The 19,593-nt window shown below is 46.8% G+C and overlaps 1 protein-coding gene, 1 long non-coding RNA gene, 2 other non-coding genes and 1 pseudogene across 4 annotated transcripts; 4 read left to right on the forward strand and 1 right to left on the reverse strand.

Annotated features, from left to right (window-relative positions):
- Positions 1–692: 692 nt before the first annotated feature.
- On the reverse strand, positions 693–792 carry LOC146399728 (U6 spliceosomal RNA; annotated as a pseudogene).
- A 331-nt stretch (positions 793–1,123) lies between these two features.
- Positions 1,124–4,829, forward strand: LOC146399729 (uncharacterized). The gene is made up of 3 exons (XR_014814730.1): positions 1,124–1,238; positions 3,271–3,449; positions 4,082–4,829. It is a non-coding gene; the product is annotated as an uncharacterized LOC146399729 (long non-coding RNA).
- A 5,079-nt stretch (positions 4,830–9,908) lies between these two features.
- RPS3 (ribosomal protein S3) lies at positions 9,909–15,035 on the forward strand. The gene is given in 7 exon segments (NM_001044601.1): positions 9,909–9,942; positions 11,092–11,222; positions 11,694–11,787; positions 12,214–12,308; positions 13,708–13,895; positions 14,351–14,547; positions 14,964–15,035. Coding segments are annotated over 6 exon segments (732 nt in total). The 5' UTR covers positions 9,909–9,912; the 3' UTR covers positions 14,545–14,547; positions 14,964–15,035.
- Positions 10,786–10,935, forward strand: LOC146399730 (small nucleolar RNA SNORD15). The gene has a single exon (XR_014816943.1). It is a non-coding gene; the product is annotated as a small nucleolar RNA SNORD15 (small nucleolar RNA).
- On the forward strand, positions 14,096–14,240 carry LOC146399731 (small nucleolar RNA SNORD15). Its single transcript, XR_014816942.1, has one exon. It is a non-coding gene; the product is annotated as a small nucleolar RNA SNORD15 (small nucleolar RNA).
- Positions 15,036–19,593: the final 4,558 nt, after the last annotated feature.

A 19,593-nucleotide genomic window follows, 5' to 3' on the forward strand; every position in this document is an offset into this window, starting at 1 on the left:
AGTGATGATGTGGCAAATATATATATCGTAAAGCGATTACTGCAATAAGATTAGTGAACACACTGTCCTCTCGCAGAGTTACCTGCTGTGTGTGTTGAGAGCTTTTAAGATTTACTCTCTTAGCAACGCTCAAGTATACAGAACTGTTAACTATTGTCACCAGACTGTATGTGACACCCCCAGCACCTCTTTATTCATAGCTGGAAGTTTGGACCCTCTGACCGACTTCTCCCCATTTCCCCCCAGCTTCTGGCAACCACCTTTCTAATGAGTTTGGGGAGGTTTTTTGGGTTTTTTGATTTTTTGCTTTTTGTGGCTGCACCTGCAGCATACGGAAGTTCCCAGGCTAGGGGTCAAATCGGAGCTGCAGCTTCCTGCTGACACCACAGCCACAGCAATGTGGAATCTGAGCCGCAACTTTGACCTACGCTACAGCTCACGGCCATCCTGGATCCTTAACCCCCTGAGGGAGGCCAAGGATCGAACCCATATCCTCGTGGATACTAGTCAGATTCTTAACCCGCTGACCCGCCACAGAAACTCCTGTTTTTGGTTTTTAGATTCCACATGTACATAAGATCACACACTATTGGTCTTTACCTGTCTGGCTTATTGCGTTCAGCATAATGCCCTCAAGGTTCGCTTATGTTGTCACACACGGCCGAAATTCTTTTTTTTTTTTTTTTTTTTTTTTTTATATGGAACGCTTCACGAATTTGCGTGTCATCCTTGCGCAGGGGCCATGCTAATCTTCTCTGTATCGTTCCAATTTTTTTCTTTTTTTTTAGTATATGTGCTGCCGAAGCGAGCACCGAAATTCTCTTTTATGACTGAATAATTTATAGGACAATATAAATCGATATACATCTCACTTTTCTATCCATTCATCCATCCAGAGACACATAGCTTGCTTCCTTGTCACAGCTGTTGTGACAATGTTGCAGTGAAAATGCGCACACAGATCGCTCTTTGAGAGAGGGTTTCAGTTCCTTCCAATATATACCCAGAAGTGGAATCACGGAATCACATGGCAGTTCTAGTTTCAATTACTTGAGGAACTCCGTGCTATTTTCCAGAGCGGCTTCGCCACTTTACCTTCCTGCCAGCTTTGCACCAGAGTTCCCTTTTCCTCTGCAGCCTTCCTAACACTCGCTCTCTGCTGTCTTTTTGGTAAGAGCCACGTTGACAGGTGTGAGGTGCTATCTTCCTGAGGTTTTGATGTGCTTCCCTGCTGACTGGTAGGGTCGAGCATCTTTTCATCTATCGGTTGGCCATTCGTATATCATTTGGGGGGGAAATGTGATGACTGAGTTTAGATACTTTCAGGTGTTCGCATTTATTTTTGGTTAAACTTTTAATTGAGATACATGCGTATCACGCAAAAGGGGTCACTGGTGAAGAGTCAGCCTCCTTCCCTGGTCTGAAGCTCAGCTCTGCAGCCGCTGTTTCTGGCACTTCCTTGCAGAGATCCTCAATGCGCATATAAGCATTTACATTTTGTATTTATACAAATCGTAACATTTTCCACACACACTCATCTGCACTTCGCTCTTTTTTTTTTTTTTGCAAAGTGGTTCCTCCCCCTGTGCAAAGAGCCATGTCCTTCTTGTTCATGATTTCATTACACCCCATCGGGTGGATATATTAGCGTTTGTTTTAACAGTTCCCTAGTGTTTGACTGTTTGGTAGCTCCCAACCTTTTTGCTACAATTACCATATTGTGCATATGTAATTGCTCACATATGGGAATATATTCATAGATCATTCCTTCCCTAGAAGAGGAATTGCCGGGTCAAAGGGCAAGTGTCTTGAATGAATTTGCATTTGTGACCACATTGCCTTCCATGTCAATTCACTGACTGTGTCACTTTATGGTCATCAAGAAGGTAATTTATGTTTTAACTCAGAAAAAAAGATACAGCGCAGTCATTGTCTTTGATGACAAGAAGCCAGGATTTAGAAAACACCCCCTGTGTGTCAGGAACTTTACACACATTGCCAAAAGCCCTCATGATGATTTTGAAGCACAGCAAATTAAGCGTTTGGTTTAAGACACCCTCGACGTAGGTGGCAAAGCTGGCAATCCCGCGGTCTACCTCCCTACCCGGGGCCGGGGCCTAGGCCTTGTCTCCAGGCAGAGGCTGACAGGCTGGTATGAGGAACTAGATTCCAGCATAACTTGAGGTGACGTCACGTGACAGGAGACCAGAGGCCTGACACCAGCGCCTCTGGCGACACAGGCCCAGGAGCGCACAGGCCCAGGGGTGAGGCTGGGCTGGCGGGGAAGGGCTTCACCGAGGGGAGGGCTTTTAAGGTAAGGCCTGAGGGTTGAAGGACTAGATTTTGCTGGTGAAAAGCAGAAGAGGCCACATAGCCCATGCTGACTCTGGAGCCAGACTGTCTGAATTTGAATCTAGCTTCTGCCATTTCTTTGCTGTGTGATCTGTCTCCTCATCTGTAAGATGCAGACTCTAATTCATTCAAATGTTGTGGAAATTAAATGTTAAAGCATGTTAAAAAAAAAAAAAAACACCTGACATTTTGTGTTTAATATGCATTAGCCATTTATTAGCAAATAACTAAATTGCTTTTAAAGACATTTTAATTGATAAACTATTTCAATGTATTGTTTAAAAATTTTAGTTGGCATACTGATAATGATGGAACCCATTTGGCTGGTGACAGGAGGTACCATCGTAACAGCCCAATCTAGGCACTACAGACAAAAATTTAATCGGGGAGTTCCCACTGTGGCTCAGCAGTAATGAACCCAACTGGTATCCAAGAGGATGTGGGTTGCATCCGTGGTCTCGCTCAGTGGATTAAGGATCCCGAGTTGCTGTGAGCGGCTCAGATCTGGCATTGCTGTGGCTGTGGGTAGGCCAGCAGCTATGGCTCTGATTTGCCCCCTAGTCTGGGAACCTGCATATGCCTCAGGTGTGGCCCTAAAAAGACCCCTCCAAAAAAGTTTAATCAGAACAGCACAGCAGCTAGTAGTTTTCAACAATTTATATACTTTGCCAAATAACAATTGTTTAAAAGTGTTAAAATTCAAAGGTTGATTTTTATTTATTTATTTTCAAAGCAAAGGAGATTTATTAAGGCACCAGAGGGGAATGGGCTGAGCTCAGGATGGCGCCAGCCAAAGGCTAATTTTTAAGTGTTAACATTTATCTAGCTCTTACGATGTGCCCAGCATGGCTATAAGTATCTCATTTAATCCTCATAAGCCTATTGGATAAGTACTGTATTATTATTCCCATTTTACAGATGAGGAAACAGAGACACTAAGAAGCTTTAAGCTGTTTGCCCAAGGGCACCACAGCCGGGATCCATGCCAGGCTTAATGACGGCAGAGCCTGCTCTCACCTCTCTGAGGCTCAATCCCTCCATGGGAAACTGGATGGAGAATCAAATTGTGGCCGTTGCCATCGTCCTGATCACTAAAGGTAAGCTATCTAAACTCTCAAACCTCCTCAGGCCTGACCAGCTCCGATCTGAAGCTGCTCTCAGAGAAAGAAGGGCCATGGGAGCCATGAGAGTGTCCTGTTCAGGAGCTTGGCCAGCTCCACGGAGCAAGGAGGGGTCCGAGAGGTGAGCGGAGACATAGAGACCAGTAAGCGAGGTGGTGGTGGGGGGGGAGGGACGGGGGCTGCAGATCAAGGCTGTAGGCAGGGCCAGGAGGGGTCCTTGGCCTGACCTTTCCTTGAGATGTTACTGGAATCCTTACAAGGCCCTCGTCCTGCAGGAGGTCCTTACCTGGAAGAAATTAAATGTCTATAGTCATGAGTGGCTATTGAACCTTGAACTGTGTCTCATCCAAATTGAGATGTGTTCTAAGAAACAGAAAATACACATGGGATTTCAAAGACTTAGTATGAAAAAATTTTAAAGTAAGATATCTTAATACTTTTTTAATATTTTTTATTCAAGTACAGTTAACTTACAAAGCTGTGTCATCAAAAGGTTTTATATTAATTACATGTTGAAATGAGAACATTCTGGATATAATGGGGTAAATTTAAAAATACCAAAATTAATGTCACTTGTTCCTCTTTTTTTTTTTTTTTCTTTTATAAAGTGGCTATTACAAAACTTGAAATGATGTCAGTGGCTCAGACTGGATTTCGACCGAACTGCGCTGGTCCCTAACCTTCCGGCACGCACGTGCCTCCCCGCCCTCTAGGAGGAGCTGCGGTGAGGGTTGGCCTGTCCCTGGGCCCCGCCCGCCAGGCTTTGTCTTTCGGGTTGTCTTGACCTCAGGACAGCGGCTGGGTGTCCCTCGACCGGTCTGGGCCCGCTGTGCTCGGGCGCCCTCTAGCGGCTCCTCTCTCAGGCGGTTCTACTCTTCTGCGACATCCCATCCTCGCGAGGGGACTGTATTTGCAACAATTTGTGGTCCCAAGCCAGTCGTTTCACTCATCACCTGTTCCTGTTTTGATTTCTAGTTAATTCAAAGTCACTTTACGGAGAAAAAAATTTTTTATTACTCAACGAATTTATTACATTTATAGTTGTACAATGATCATCACAATCCAATTTTATAGGATCTCCATCCCACACCCCCAGCGTGTCTCCCCGCCCCTTTGCAGAGAAAATTTGAGACATAGTCTGGTACCTATTTATTATCTTCTCAGGTCTCAATACAATTAAAATGAATTTATCTTGGAGTTCCCTAGTGGCTCAGCGAGTTAAGGAACCCAGGTTGTCACAGCTGTGGCTCTGGTCACTGCTGTGGCCCGGGTTCCATCCCTGGCCCTGGAATTTCTGTATGCCTTGGGTGTGGCCAAAAAAAAAAAAATCACATAAATAAATAAATGAATATAAAAGGAAGACATCTTCCACTTTGCTTAACTTCAACTGTGGCTTCTCGTTGGTAAATTGTCAGGAACATCTGGATAAGGATGTTGCCTAATCCTTTAAGTTCCTGAATATTAATATGTAATTTTATTTAAGGGGATAGGTTTTGGGTCTTAGAAGACACACTTTCCTTTTGTTGGTAAAGTAGGTTAATAGGATGTATGGTAAACAGGCTACACTGCATGCTGAGGACTAGGGGGCAAGAGTGTTGATAATGTACTTAGCACAGTGCCTGTACATTATACGCTCTTGATATATATAATTATTAGTGTACAAAATTGAAGTTCCCATCGTGGCTCAGCAGAAACGAATCTGATTAGTATCCATGAGGATGAAGTTTCGATCCCTGGCCTCGCTCAGTGGGTTAAGGATCCGGCGTTGCTGTGGCTGTGGTGCAGGCTGGCAGCTACAGCCCTGATTCCATTCCTAGCCTGGGAACTTCCCTATGCCGCGGGTGTGGCCCTTAAAAAGACAAACAAAACAAAACAAACAACCCCTCCCCCACAAAATTCCTTGTGGTTTACAAAAGCAGGAATCTTTTAAGAGTGTTGTGATTAGAAGCACTTGTGCCCTTGCGTGTTCGGACCCTGGTTCACACCCTTCTTTTTTTTTAAGTTTCTTTTTTATTGAAGTATAGTTGATCTACAATGTTAATTTCAGGTATACAGCAAAATGATTCAGTTTTATACGTGTGTGTGTGTGTATATATATATGTACATACATATGTATTCTTTTCCAGATTCTTTTTCCTTATAGCATTGAGTAGCGTTCCCTGTGCTCTACACAAGGCCGACTCTTCCTGATGAGCAAACAAGCCGTCACGGAAAGGAACTAAGTATCAATGGGTCACTGAGCTAGGAAAACATGGGCTGGTTCAGGATCATCCTGGAAAATCACCCCGCTGAGCCAGACCCAACTCAACTCAGCCAACCAGGGCAAGGAGAGTGGATGGGGAAGAGGTCATGGGTCCACCCCACAGGGAACTCTGGATTTTCCAGGGTACATGGAGACATTCCCAGGGGCTGTGTGGAATGGAAATAGTAAGTTCAAGGAGAAAATGAAACAATGCATGATGTGCAACTGTTCAGGAAAAACTTGTTTATTTTTTTAAAGATAATTGTGGAGATCAAATCACGGTGGCATTCATATTCCCATGGATGCATTTAAAAGAGTGACTGCTTTATTTTAAAGAGTTGGCATTATAATGATACTGGAAATTATCCTCTGTTCAAGTTTGTTTAAACTTACGGAGAAAATTCCTACATATGTTAAAGTTCTACATAACTTAGAATGTACACAGGAAAACTGCACCCTTCAAATTCTTGTAGGGAGGATGTGAGCACAAAAACTTTGAAGACTAGGGCTCTGGGCTGTATCCCCAGGAGTGGGATTGCTAGGGTTTAGGGACATGCAACCGACATTCCTCAAGGATACCAAATTTCCAAAGCAGCTGTGCTAGTTTACATTTCCACCGGGTGGTGGAGGCTAGTTCCACTGCTCGGGATCCTCCCCAGAGCTTGCTGACTGTGTGGAGGCCTGTAACACTCACGAGGCCGACACAGCCATCGCCTCTCACAAGTCTAAGCAAAGGAGCCAGAATGCCTTCCGTGCCTGTGGAATTAGGGTCTGGAGAACTAGATTAGGTGGCTCTTTTTTTTTTTTTTTTTTTTTTTTGTCTCTTTTAGGGCCGCACTCGTGGCATCTGGAGGTTCCCAGGCTGGCCTACACCACAGCCACAGCAACGTTCAGATCCAAGCCACATCTGCGCCCTACACCACAGCTCAAGGCAACGCCGGATCCTTAACCCACTGAGCAGGGAGGCCAGGGAGCGAACCTGCAACCTCAGGGTTCCTCGTTGGATTCGTTGCCACTGCGCCAGGACAGGAACTCCGTAGATCAGATGGTTCTAATGGTTTTTCCCTGCAAAAGCCCAAAGCACTCCTTGCTAAGTAAGAGGCCAGCCCCGATTCTATTCTAGTGTTGGCTGCATGCCAGCCACGGGCTCCTGGCCTCTCCCTTCGTCTCCTCGCTAACCAGCGCCCTAGCCTGGCTCTGGAAGCCAGGCAGTTGGTAGCCCTGGCTTGTTACCATTTGTTCTTGTTCTTTGGTCCCCTCAGTGGAGTCAGTCCTGAGGTCGTGGAGTCCACTAGTCAAATCCTGGGAAGCCAGCCTCCTGCCTCTTGTTTCTGTGGAGGGCGTCCACCTCCCCAGCTCTGTGTTGGTCCACATTTTCAGCCCCTTGAATGAGGTCAGCCAAAGATGCCCCCTTGGCTAGCGGACCAGTCGAAGGGGTGGGCAGCGTGTCTACTGGGGAGAACTGCAGCCCCGCCCCTTTCTGGGAAGGAGGGGGGACCAACGCGCTGTAGTTGCCAGTTGTGGCCGCCAGAGGGCGAGGTAGCAGAGCATTTGGAAAGCTGGTTTAGGAAAGGCGGAATTTCCAAGTTCAAAAATTAACTGCGGAGTTCCCGTCGTGGCTCAGCAGTAAGAAACCTTACTAGTATCCCTGAAGATATGGGCTCGATCCGTGGCCTCGCTCAGTGGGTTAAGAATCTGGCGTTGCGGTGAGCTGTGGTATAGGTCGCAGACACCGCGCAGATCTGGCGGTTGCCCTGGCTGTAGCCTAGGCAGTTAGGCTTCAGCTCAGATTGGACCCCTGGCAGGGAACTTCCATATGCCCCGGTGCGGCCCTAGAAAGACCAAACCAAACCAAACAAAAAAATCAACTGGCCACCCACCTGTGGTGCAGGGGGTTGAGGATCTGGTATTGTCACTACAGTGGCTCCAGTCATTGCTGCGGCATGGGTTCGATCACTGGCCCGGAAACCAATACATACCATGGGCACAACCAAAAAACAAAAAAATCCAACCAACCAACCAACCAAACAAAAGCCCAGATAAAATCAATTGGACAAACTTACTGTCTCTGGTATTCCAGCTGTGTCCCTCTCCTTGAGCTGGGCTTGGTAACCCGCCTCCTCCATCCACGCCCAGGAAAGGTTCAGCTGGTCATTTTGACCTGCCTGCCCAGCCCCTGCCCTCTCCCTCCTAGCCCGTAATGGCCCCGGGCAGGTCCCTGATACAGCTGTCCTTGGCCCCCACCTCTCCAAACCAGATGCTGATCTTACACCCTTGGAAAAAGCTTGATGAGTGGAGATCTCCCTGGTCTTTTTCTCTCCCTTGGCCAAGTCTTTCTTCTTCCAGTGTCTGGTCTCTGACTCAGTTTTCCCCACCTCTTTCTTTTGATTTCTCTGCCTTAAGCATTATTGCGGTATCATCCTTCTACCCACAGCAGATAGTGCCCAGCATGTGTGAGAATGGAAGGTGCTGGTGTGTAGCGGCTTCTGCAAAAAGCAGAGGTGTGGGCCCACGTGTTAGTGATGGCAAGATGACTCACCCTAACCAAAAACATTGAAACCAAAATGCCAAGGTGTTTATTTGCACTAAAAGCAGTGATGATCTGTCCCATATAACGGATGCTTTCCACGTGCTGGGCACTATGCTGAGTGCTTTAAAGCCACCATCTAATTCAATCACAGAAATCCTCAGAGGTTAATGAGCACTTTCCAGATGAAGAATATGAGACAAAAAGGTTTAGTGACTTGCCTGAAGCTTGTAAATAGTAGCACTGAGACATGAAACTGATTGAGCTGGCTTCATCATTTTCCCCACTGCCCTGCCTCTGACCAAGCTGTCTGCTCCCTTGGCACCCTCCCAGCAGAACAGAGCATCCTCCATGGCACCTGTGCACGGCAGTGACCCCATCTGTGTGACGCTGAAAGTGCACACCATTCGCCACAGGACATCTCACTGCCTGGAGGGAAATCTGAAAACATGTGTCCTGAAATGTTTGCTTAACCAGAAGAGTGTTGTGTTGTTTTAATTTGCTTCTCTTTTTAAATGTTTTTATGCATGTATTTTAATTTTAATTTTTTTGCTTTTTGGGGCTGCACCCATGGCACCTGGAGTTTCCTAGGTGAGGGATCGAATCAGAGCTGCAGCTGTGACCTACACCACAGCTCAGAGCAACGCCAGATCCTTAATCCACTGAGTGAGGCCAGGGATCAAAACTGTGTCCCCACGGATGCTAGTCAGATTTGTTTTCCCTGAGCCACAGTGGGAATGTCCGATACTAGTATTTTTACAGTGTTATTCTGAGTAATATAATATCTCTTAAAATAGATAAAATAAAAGGCATTATGATGATAAAGATAAAAGCTTCCTTCATGGGCTTTTTCCTGGGACCAGAGAACCATACCCAGGCAGGCATCCTCTGTGTCACTGGGGAGAGACAGCAGATGAGCCACCATGAAAACTCCAGACGTGACGTTGGTGCAAAGAACTTGCCGAGGTCTGATCCTCAGCTTTGAGTCTCTCCAACTCGGTTTTGTGGGCCTCCCGGGTAAGATATGGCACTTGTGAGCAAATTCATCTGAACCACAGTACCAAGAACAATTCGAAAACCAGAATCCATGCATTGATTTGTTTGCTATTCAAACTTTTGTTGACACTGGGCCTGAACCAGGCCGTATCCTAAGCTTACAGTAGTGGAAGAAATATATAAACAGGTCATTCCAACCCAGTGAGATGACTGTTATGGTGATGGGAGCAACTAGGAGAGACCCAATCCTGGAGGAAGTGCCAGAAGGAGATGACACACGGAGAAAAAAGCCTGTTCCTGGTTTCCTCACCTCCGTGAGGGTGGTCACTAACATCCAGCCCTGAAGTCAGAAACCGGCAACATCATTCTCAACTCCCCTCAGCCTCAATCCATCACCAAGACACATCAGGTCCACAGTATGTCCCTTTAATTCATCCACTTCTTTCAGACAGTTTTGACGTTTCGCTTGATCTCCTCCCTTTCGCGTTTCTGCCTACAGGTGTCTCCATCACGCTACTCTTCTCTTTTACCGCCTCCCGGAAGTAAAAACTACATTTCCCTTGAGCGCCCACAGACGTCGACGTCGCGCAGTTCTTTGTCGTCGCGCAGCGCTCTTTATACGCACTTCCGGCCACTCGCCCCTTCTTTTTCTTTCGGCTGCGCGCGGCGGCAAGATGGCGGTGCAGATTTCCAAGAAGAGGAAGGTGAGATCTCGGGGCCCGGATGCCAGGAGCTGTGGCGCCGCGCGGGCCAGGAGCTTTTCTGGGGGTCGTCGCGAGGCCCGCGGCTCCTTCCTCTTCCCCTGGCGGCGGGCCGCGTGGGGTTCCCGAGGGCCGAGGATGGAGGTGGATGGAGCGCAGGCCCGAGCCGGGCCGGCGCAGTATGGCGGAGATGGTTTGGACGGAGAGCAGAGATGAGCACCGGGGGCCCCTCCTGCCCCGGAGAAGGCGCTTGTGAGCATTTCTTGGTCAGTCCGTACCGTTAGGAAACGTGTGGTGTTTGAGGCCGTGAGCCGTTCCCCGCATCTTAGCGGGGCTTCGGGAGAGGGAGGTAGCAGTATATTTGCCTTCTCATTAATCGTTTCTGCGTGCAGCCTTCTGCCTCACAGACCTCAGTTTTGAGAAGGCTTTTGGCATTTTTTCCACTTGGGGCCAAGGAAAAGTTCTGGGGAAAGGGAGGGCGGGGACCTGAGAAGAACGCTTCCTCGAGTTTAACTGAACTGATCTTTCCATGGGAGAGAACTGTGTGAAGTCCGTTCGGTTTGAGGCACTTTGTCATTTTGTGAGTACATAACGTTGGTGTTACAGTGCAATCCACACGCTTTTGTGAGTGAGGATTTGCCAGCTTTCCGAAACACACGTGGGTACAGTTAAGGCAAGATTAAAGTGGCTGAGCGTCTTCTGCTGAGCCGAACTGTGTTTACAGGTGAGGCTGCTTAACTCCCTGGGTGCAAACAGTGTCTCACTTGTGCTGAGTTAGTTCTAAATGGGTCGTTTTAGAGCTGCTTTTGTTTAGCGTGGGTACATGCTAATAACAGTTTTTAAACCCTTCAATGACGAGAAGATGACGAGTCTGACTGGAGGTGTTCTCTTTGACCAGGTAGCCCCTGCTCTGTGTTGCGTTCTGTGGCACAGTTCAAAGGGCCCTGGGTCAAAGTGACTTCCAAAAGATGACCTAGAGGCATTTGTCTGAGAAGGGTTACTCTGTTCCTTCTGGAACACAGATAATATGATTGATGATGGGTCCTCTGTTGGAGGTGTTGAGTTTTAATGAAGGTTGCATTGGCTGAAAGACTGGACTAGGAAAGTGAGCCTGCACCCATGTCCTCACTTTGAATTTCCTTCTTTGGTTAGTTTGTCGCTGATGGCATCTTCAAAGCTGAACTGAATGAATTTCTTACTCGGGAGCTGGCTGAAGATGGGTACTCCGGAGTTGAAGTTCGAGTTACACCAACTAGGACAGAAATCATTATCTTGGCCACCAGGTAAAAACTTGTGTTCCAGGCCGTCACCCATAATTGTTGTTGGCATTAAGATGGTTTATTCTGCAAACTTGGGACAACCAGTGAACCTTAGAATATGTGATTTTTTTTTTTTAAACTGCATTTAAAAAAAATCCTAATTCTAGCTTTCTCATACAACATTTATACTTGCTTGTGTCCAGTGAATAAGACTTTACTACTGTATATATGCAAGATTTAAAATTACATTTGGGGAGTTCCCACTGTGGTCCAGTGGGTTAATGATCTGGCTTGTCTCTGCAGACACTGGTTCAGTCCCTGGCCTGGCTCAGTGGGTCAGGGATCCAGTGTTGCTGCAGCTGTGGCTTAGGTCTACAGCTTTGGCTGGGATTCAGTCCCTGGCCCAGGAACTTTCATATGCCTAGGGTGTTGCCAAAAAATAAAATTAACATCTGGAATTTTGTGAGAGCTGTGAATTGTCACTATTTTCCCCAGGACACAGAATGTTCTTGGTGAGAAGGGCCGGAGGATCCGGGAATTGACTGCTGTGGTTCAGAAGAGATTTGGCTTCCCTGAGGGCAGTGTAGAGGTGAGTGATCCTGGTTTATGCCAGAGGTTACTGTGGGCCTGGAAATGGCTCATTAGGATGGTACATTATCACTTTTAACAGTTATTTGTGGTTGCTGAGTGTTATAGATGAACATTTTTTTGAAGTTCTCTTAATAAACAGGATAGCGGGATTTTACATTCATCATAGGTGTAATTATGATACAAATGAGGGGTTGGCAGCCTCATGGTTTCCTTGTGACTAGAAAGACCTAGTGGTGGCAGGGCATGAGAAATGCTTCAGTCTATATGTCACTGAGTACATGCGGGCCTTAGAAATGCTTCAGTATCTGGGTGCTCTGGTGACACATACAGTGGTGTATGCTAGTATGGAGAATGTGCTGATTTTTAGTTGAAAACAGTGATGACTGTATCAAGTTTAAGAACATGCCTGTTTTCCTTCCTAAAGCTTTATGCAGAAAAAGTGGCCACAAGAGGTCTGTGTGCCATTGCCCAGGCAGAGTCTCTGCGATACAAACTCCTCGGGGGCCTTGCTGTGCGGAGGTAAGTGTCCTGAGACTTCCAGCGGTTGCGTCTTGTGGATCAGAGTATCAGCCATTTTGTCACTCGGTAAGCGGACTTACATGGCAGACCCTGCTAACATCCTGAGAGTTTTTAGCAGTAAGCTATTGCTAGTCATGGGGCTGGCCTAGCAGTCTAGCAAGAAAGACAGGTAAAGAGGCAAATTTTTAGAGTGGTCATTGCTGTGATGGAGAACTATTTGAGGTATGCTTTGGGAGTAGAATAAATACTGAACTCAGAGAAGAGGGATTAGGGTTCTCGAGCAAGCGTTCACATCCTTTATGTGGTGTTCTCTTTTCTGCTGGCTATAGGTAAGACCCATCTCTGATGAGCTTAAAATCTAGCCAGGTCTTGGTAGGTACATACAGATAGTAATGTGAGGATTGATGGATTTTGAAGGACATGAGGTGGTTGGCCATGGAGCTGGATTACTGATGAGATTTCAGCTGGCAGTTCTTTGAGCAGTTGCACTGGATTACTGATGAGATTTCAGCTGGCAGTTCTTTGAGCAGTTGCACTGTTTGTGGGGTAATGAGAATGCCTCACCCGGGGTTGGTATTTGTCAATACAGTGCTTTGGGAAGTTTTTCAGTGGAGGAAGGACCTGAGAACTGTACTGATGGTGGACAGGTTGGCGTGGGCACACTTAGGCAGGATAGGTGGAAGACGGCTCATCTGGCTCGAATGCCAGTTTTGCCACTTAGAAAAGTGGTTCTCAAAAGTTTGGTCCCTAGGCTAGCATCACTGCCATAACATGACTTTTTAGAAATAATTGTCAGTCTTCAACCCAGGCTCACCGAATTGGGAAGTGGGGTGCAGCCCAGCAGTCTGCTTCATAACTGAATTAAGGGTGGTTCATGGGAGTTCCCTTGTGGCGCGTGGAATCTGACTAGCATGCTTGAGGACACAGGTTCGATCCCTGGCCTCGCTCAGGGGGTTAAGGATCCAGCGTTGCCATGAGCTGTGGTGTAGGTCACAGACGTGGCTCGGATCTGATGTTGCTGTGGCTGTGACGCAGGCTGGCGGCTACAGCTCTAATTAGACCCCTAGCCTGGGAACCTCCATGTGCCATGGGTGCGGCCCTAAAAAGACCAAAGGGAAAAAAAAAAGGTGGTTTCATTTTAACCTTGAGTGATTCTAATGTGCAGCCAAGGCAGGAAAAGAACTTAAGAAGGAGCTTGGTGTGTGTTCCCTAAGGAGTTAAGTCTAAGTGTGATGAGAGCGGGAGAAAATTTCTGTCTCCCAGGTCAAGCTCTGAGCACATTTATTCTCCATTAAAGGAACATTGGAAATCGTGCAGATGAGTCTGGGTTTTGGGTGGGGTGGGGTTGAGCAGTCCTGTCTGGTGATAACACAAATGGCTGTCTCTTGCCTTCCCAAAGGGCCTGCTATGGTGTGCTGCGGTTCATCATGGAGAGTGGGGCCAAAGGCTGCGAGGTCGTGGTGTCTGGGAAACTTCGAGGACAGAGAGCTAAATCCATGAAGTTTGTGGATGGCTTGATGATCCACAGTGGGGACCCTGTTAACTACTACGTTGACACCGCCGTGCGCCATGTGCTGCTCAGACAGGGTGAGCAGCCAGGAGTGTTTGGATAGAGGTGCTTTTCCACACACACCTCAGCGCTGGGAGGTTTCGTCTTGGAGTAATGGAGCATTTTTATACTTCTTGGGTTTATCCTTTAGCTTCATGGAACCCTAAGAAGTGAATTGCTGAGACTAGTCGGGTTGGAGAGTTGGTTTGTTCTTGTTGCAGCCACTGGTGTGCGTACCCTTCAGTGATGACACGATGACGAGTCAGAAAGGGCACGCCCTGCTCTTGGTCCTTGCCAGTGCCATGTTCTGTGGTGCTGTGCGTGGGTTCCTTTTGCATAAGTGTCCCGTTCTTTGGTTGATTAGAGGCATTTGTCTGAGAAGGGGCCAGACCCAGAGGATGCTTGAGTCACCTGTCTTCTTCCTTCTGCCCTATGCTGTTCTGTAGTAGGGGCCTGGGGAACATAGCTAGGTCTTAACTGTGGCATCTTCTAGGTGTGCTGGGGATCAAGGTAAAGATCATGCTGCCTTGGGACCCAACTGGTAAAATTGGCCCTAAGAAGCCGCTGCCTGACCACGTGAGCATTGTGGAACCCAAAGATGAAATACTGCCCACCACCCCCATCTCCGAACAGAAGGGTGGGAAGCCAGAGCCACCCGCCATGCCCCAGCCAGTACCCACAGCATAATAGGTATGTCTGTAAGGGACTCCTGGAGCAGAGCAAGACCCTGTTTTATTTATTGTGTTTGTTAATGCTTGCGTCTTACACGTCATCAAATTCTTGGTGACTAATTCTGTGTGAAGGAACACAGTTGGAGCCTGGGACTCATTTAACCCAGTATTGTGTTGGGAGGGGCGTTTGCCTTTGGTCTGAGAAGTTCCTGCACTTGCCACTGTGTGTGAAATACGCCTGTTCCTTTCTTGTCCTCCCTCCCTTGCTTACTGAAAAACTTCAAGGCACTATTGCTAATAATTAGCTGTTCTTCAGCAGCCCCCTTTGCTTCTCCTTTGCCCAGCGCCTGTTGTTTCGTTTGTTTCTAGGCATTTGGTGTGTATTTATAAATTTTCATGCAAACTCGGTACTTAATATATTTTATTTGGTTTCAGGGTCTCCTTGGCAGCTGGATCTGGAGTCTGGATGTTGTTCTGTAAAGACATTTAATAAAATCTTTTCAAAAGACATGTGGCCTGACTAGACTCTACATCCAGTATTGAGACTGAGGGTCCTGTAGCCCTGTGGGATCATTGCCTGATAGATTTTTATGGCTGTGTGGTTCAGTGTTTTTGTGCTTCCCCTGAAATCCTCTTTGTTGCAACTGTACTTGGGAGTCAAGGGCCGCAACAGAAGAAAGACTTGTTGATGTTTGTCTTACACATAGAAAATGAGTTCAGTGGCCGTAACGGGTTTTGGGTTATATTATGCTCTAGGTGGTATTTTATTTTTTTATCATTTATTTATTTTGTCTTTTCTAGGGCTGCACCCGGGACATATGGAGGTTCCCAGGCAAGGGGTCTAATCGGAGCTGTAGCCTCTGGCCTATGCCAGGACCACAGCAGTGTGGGATCGAGCTGCGTCTGCGACCCACAGCACAGCTCACGGCAATGCCAGATCTTTAACCCACTGAGCGAGGCCAGGGACTGAACCTGCAACCTCGTGGTTCCTAATCGGATTCATTAACCACTGAGCCATGATTGGAACTCATGATTTCGCTGCTCATGAAGAGCCTGGTGCTCAGATGTAAATTTGCCTGAGCATTATAGAGCTGTGATAAGAACCTGCATTTTTTTTCTTTTGCTTTTTAGGGCGGCCTCATTTGTGGCATATGGAAGTTTCCAGGCCAGGGTTCCCGGCAGTGCCGGATGCTTAACCCACTGAGCAAGGCCAGGGGTCAAACCCACATCCTTGTGGATTCATTTCCGCTGCGCCACAGTGGGAACTCCAAGACCCTACATTTGTATGTCTTGTTCTCTCAACCATTATACTCTAGAAAAAGTATAAAGAATATTTAAATTATCTATAGTGTTCTCTTTCATATTTTGAAGTGTTTTCTATTGATGACATAGCTACAAGAAATTCGGTGCTCTTCATTTATTCAGGTGAAACTAGTGAAGGACAAGGTGACTTCGAAGATCCTAAAAGACTAATTAGAGGTAATGAATTATGTTGAAAGCACACTCACAAATGTATCTGTGTGTCTCCTTTTAATAGAGCCTTGGGTGTTGTTTACTGTCTAGACAGTAACATTGTTTTTGTCAGTGTTAATGGAATCGAGATCATGTCCTGTATCCTATTAGTAGAAATATTCCCCTCTTGTACAATTCTTAAGGCACTGGAATAGCTAATGTGTTACTGGCTGTTTACTGTGTTCCAGGTAGTGGGTCCATGTGTGTGGATTCTCTCTTGGCTAAGAATTAAAGCCAGAATACAAAAGCACTCTTCCTTTCCCTGTGTTTACCCTGAGGGACACATTTCCAGGCTTGAGCCCTTTCTCAAGCCAGTGAAAGGTTTTTTAAGGGGAAAGGCTGAGAGAGGTGGTTACTGAAAATGTTAGTGTCTGTATTAAGCGAAAGCCGTATTTCTGGACGTACGATGTAGTTCTTCATGAGATTATTGGTAGTGAAACCAGTCCAGCTCATTTGAGCCTTTGGAGTAGGAGGTGCTGGAAACAGATTAAGATAGTCCTGGTCATCTAGGATCTATGTCTAGTACAGTCCTTTGCACATTTGACTGAGTGGTACTTTAAATTCCTTTGCCTGATAAGTTTTCTGCAAACCTCGGTCCACCTAAAACTGGGATTTAGGGGTGCTGGTAACATCCCACCAGGTGGTGCTGTAGCAGGAAAACTGCACCAAAGTAGCAGCCTGGAGAGGGAAAGTGAACTCATTGACGTGTAACATGTGCAGGAAAGTATGCAGAGTAGCAAACTACCTCAGAGGATGTCATTGTCACTATGCCCAGGCCCCCGGTGGATGGTTTTCCGGCTTTCTTTTCTTTGCCTCACATGAAGGTTCAGGTTTCTTGGTGTGAGCATCTAGCCTTGTGGCCAGACTCAGCAGTGATCTCCCACCCCTCAGTAGGCAAGCTGCTGATGCTGGGCTACCAAAATCATGTGCAAAATGACCCTTTGGACTCACTCGTGGAAATAAAGGCTTTTGGCAGTGTGGAAGCAGGTGCTGCAGCCTTCATAGACTTTTCACCAGAAGATTACTGTCTGGTTCTGAAGCGTTAGGTTCTGTTATTAGGATTCCTGACAGCTAATGACAGGTCTTACAGAAGTGAGGGGGCTGATTGAACTGCAGTCACATGCAGGAAAGCGCTCCTGCATGTGAGAACTTGGGAAGAAGCCAAGAAGCCAGCAGGATTGAGACCAACGGACATTACTGTCTGTGGAGAACCAAGAAAAGCATAGGAACTGGTGGGGTCAGGGACAGTGTTTAAAGGGGTTCTGTCCATAGACAGTCTGGTTTTGCAAACCACCCTGTTGCAAAAGTTGCTGTAACCCACAGCAGAGTGTTAGCTCTGTGTAGGTATTTGGATCCTACACCCACCCACAGGTCATTTAATCCTCCCCACTTTTAGCTGAGAAGTGAGGCAGAGCAGAGAGAGGATGGAGGATACCTTTCTCTGCAGAGCAAGTTACAAAGGAAACTTCAAGGGGTTTGGGGGGGAAACTGGGCTTTGCAAAATCAGAGGCCTGGGTTTAAATGCTGGCACCATCACTGGTGCTCTGAGAGGATGGCTTTGAACCTTTCTGGTTCTCAGTTATCTCACAGGGCAGTTGTAGGGGTTAAAGGAGAGCTATATATCAGTGCATTTCTCACTATTTTATCGTTGCATATGTTATCTGGAGACAAAAACAGTTGTAAGCCCAGGCCTTCAGGTCAGGCTCTCTGGGGAAATCATTAATAACTGACTTCATCATTACTGTAAGGGCCTTGAGCACAGGGCCCATGCTTCTGCTTCTACGGGGATGTGGGCATAGCTGGGCAGGTATCCCTTGCCCCATATTACCTGTGGGGAGTGGCCTTCTGTGCCATCTTTCAACTAGCAGTCGTTTCTGAACTCCAGTGTGGCTGTGTATAAATGCAGCTGTTTTATATTAGTAAGGCTTGCCAGAGTAGGAAAACATTTATTTAGGTGTATCATTGATGTTTTTCAAATGGCTACTAAATTCCCAATTTTTTTTTTTTTGTTTTTTGTCTTTTGAGGGCTGTGCTCACAGCATAAGGAGGTTCCCAGGCTAGGGGGTCTAATCTGGCCTACGCCGGAGCCACAGCAATGTGGGATCCAAGCCGCGTCTGCGACCTGCACCACAGCTCACAGCAATGCCGGATCCTTAACCCACTAGCGAGGCCAGGGATCGAACCTGCAACCTCATGGTTCCTTGTCGGATTTAGTTTCCACTGCGCCATGATGGGAACTCCCCCAGTTTGTTATTCATTATAGCTAAGTTTGGAGTTCTGGTAGCCTAGTGGTTAAGGATCTGGCATTATCACTGTGGTGATATGGGCCTCATCCCTGGCCTGGGAACTTTAATCACACACACACAAAGCTGCATTTATAACTTGATAGGCAGCATGGCCATAGTGAGGAGCTAATTGTGAATATCTCATTTAATTTTCCCAACCCTTTAGGGCATATTCCATTACTAACTCCATTAACTTTTGCAGTACATTTTAGGGGAATGTTTGCTTTCTCTTAGGCTTTGGAACATACAGCTGACTCTTGAACAATAGGAGTGTTAGGGGTGCATCCACTCTCCATATATGTGGTTCGTCCATACCCTTTTCATTCAGTATCTGCAGATTCATCTAACCCCAGATAGTGTGGTGTTACAGTTTTTAAGTAGTTCCCAGGCTAGGAGTTGAATTGTAGCCAGCCGGTACCACAGCCATAGCAACAACTAGATCCAGGCCACATCTGCGACCTATACCACAGCTCATGGCAACACTGGATCCTTAGCTCACTGAGCGAGGCCAGGGATTGAACCCGCAACCTCATGGTTCCTAGTTTGATTTGTTTCTGCTGCGCCACAGCAGGAGCTCCAAGGGTCAGCTGTATTTAGATTATATCGAGATTACCACTTTTGATTTGAGAACAAGTAATGTGAGAGCCTAGGTTGGGAACAATTTATCTGACCCCAAACTCTTATTTTTACAACAACAAGAAAGATGGGAGACCTGTTGCTCTGAAATTCAAATGGAGCCATGGCTTTGCTGCTCAGTCCTGTATCATAGTAACAGTTGTCCTTTGAGGGGTGAGGACGGCTGTGGTGAATTCATCCTGCCCTTACTGGCAGGCTATTGACTGCCCCCATGATGAGCCAGCACCCAGCAGTCCTTCAGTGGTGAGCTAGAGGAGCTGGACTCATTAAGTCCGAAGTAGTCTAAATAGAAGTTAGGGCTCCAGTAACCTTTAAGAATCTGCTTTTCAGGGGGAGGGAAGGGAGCACATAGGCCCTGCAGCAGGGCTGCTCTCCATCAGGGAGGGGCCGCTGAAGGAGATGGTCTTCTGCTCACTGCTTTTACCCTCTGCATACTAGGAAAAATAGCCATCACTCTTTACTGTTGGGGCCCGTGGTCACCCTCCCTTTTACGTTTTCAGTCACCTTACAGATACTTTACAGAAGCAAGAGTAAAGGTATCGTGAAAAGCAATTTTATTATAAATCCTAACAAGTACTAACAGCGTAACAATATACTAAAAACTGGATTGCACCCTTCAAATGGATGAATTT

The sequence above is a fragment of the Sus scrofa genome, chromosome 9 (genome assembly GCF_054392235.1).
Source record: "Sus scrofa isolate SSC_HxYL_T2T_F1_AM1 chromosome 9, Sscrofa_HxYL_maternal_Yorkshire_Landrace_v2.0, whole genome shotgun sequence".
Lineage (NCBI taxonomy): Eukaryota > Metazoa > Chordata > Mammalia > Artiodactyla > Suidae > Sus > Sus scrofa.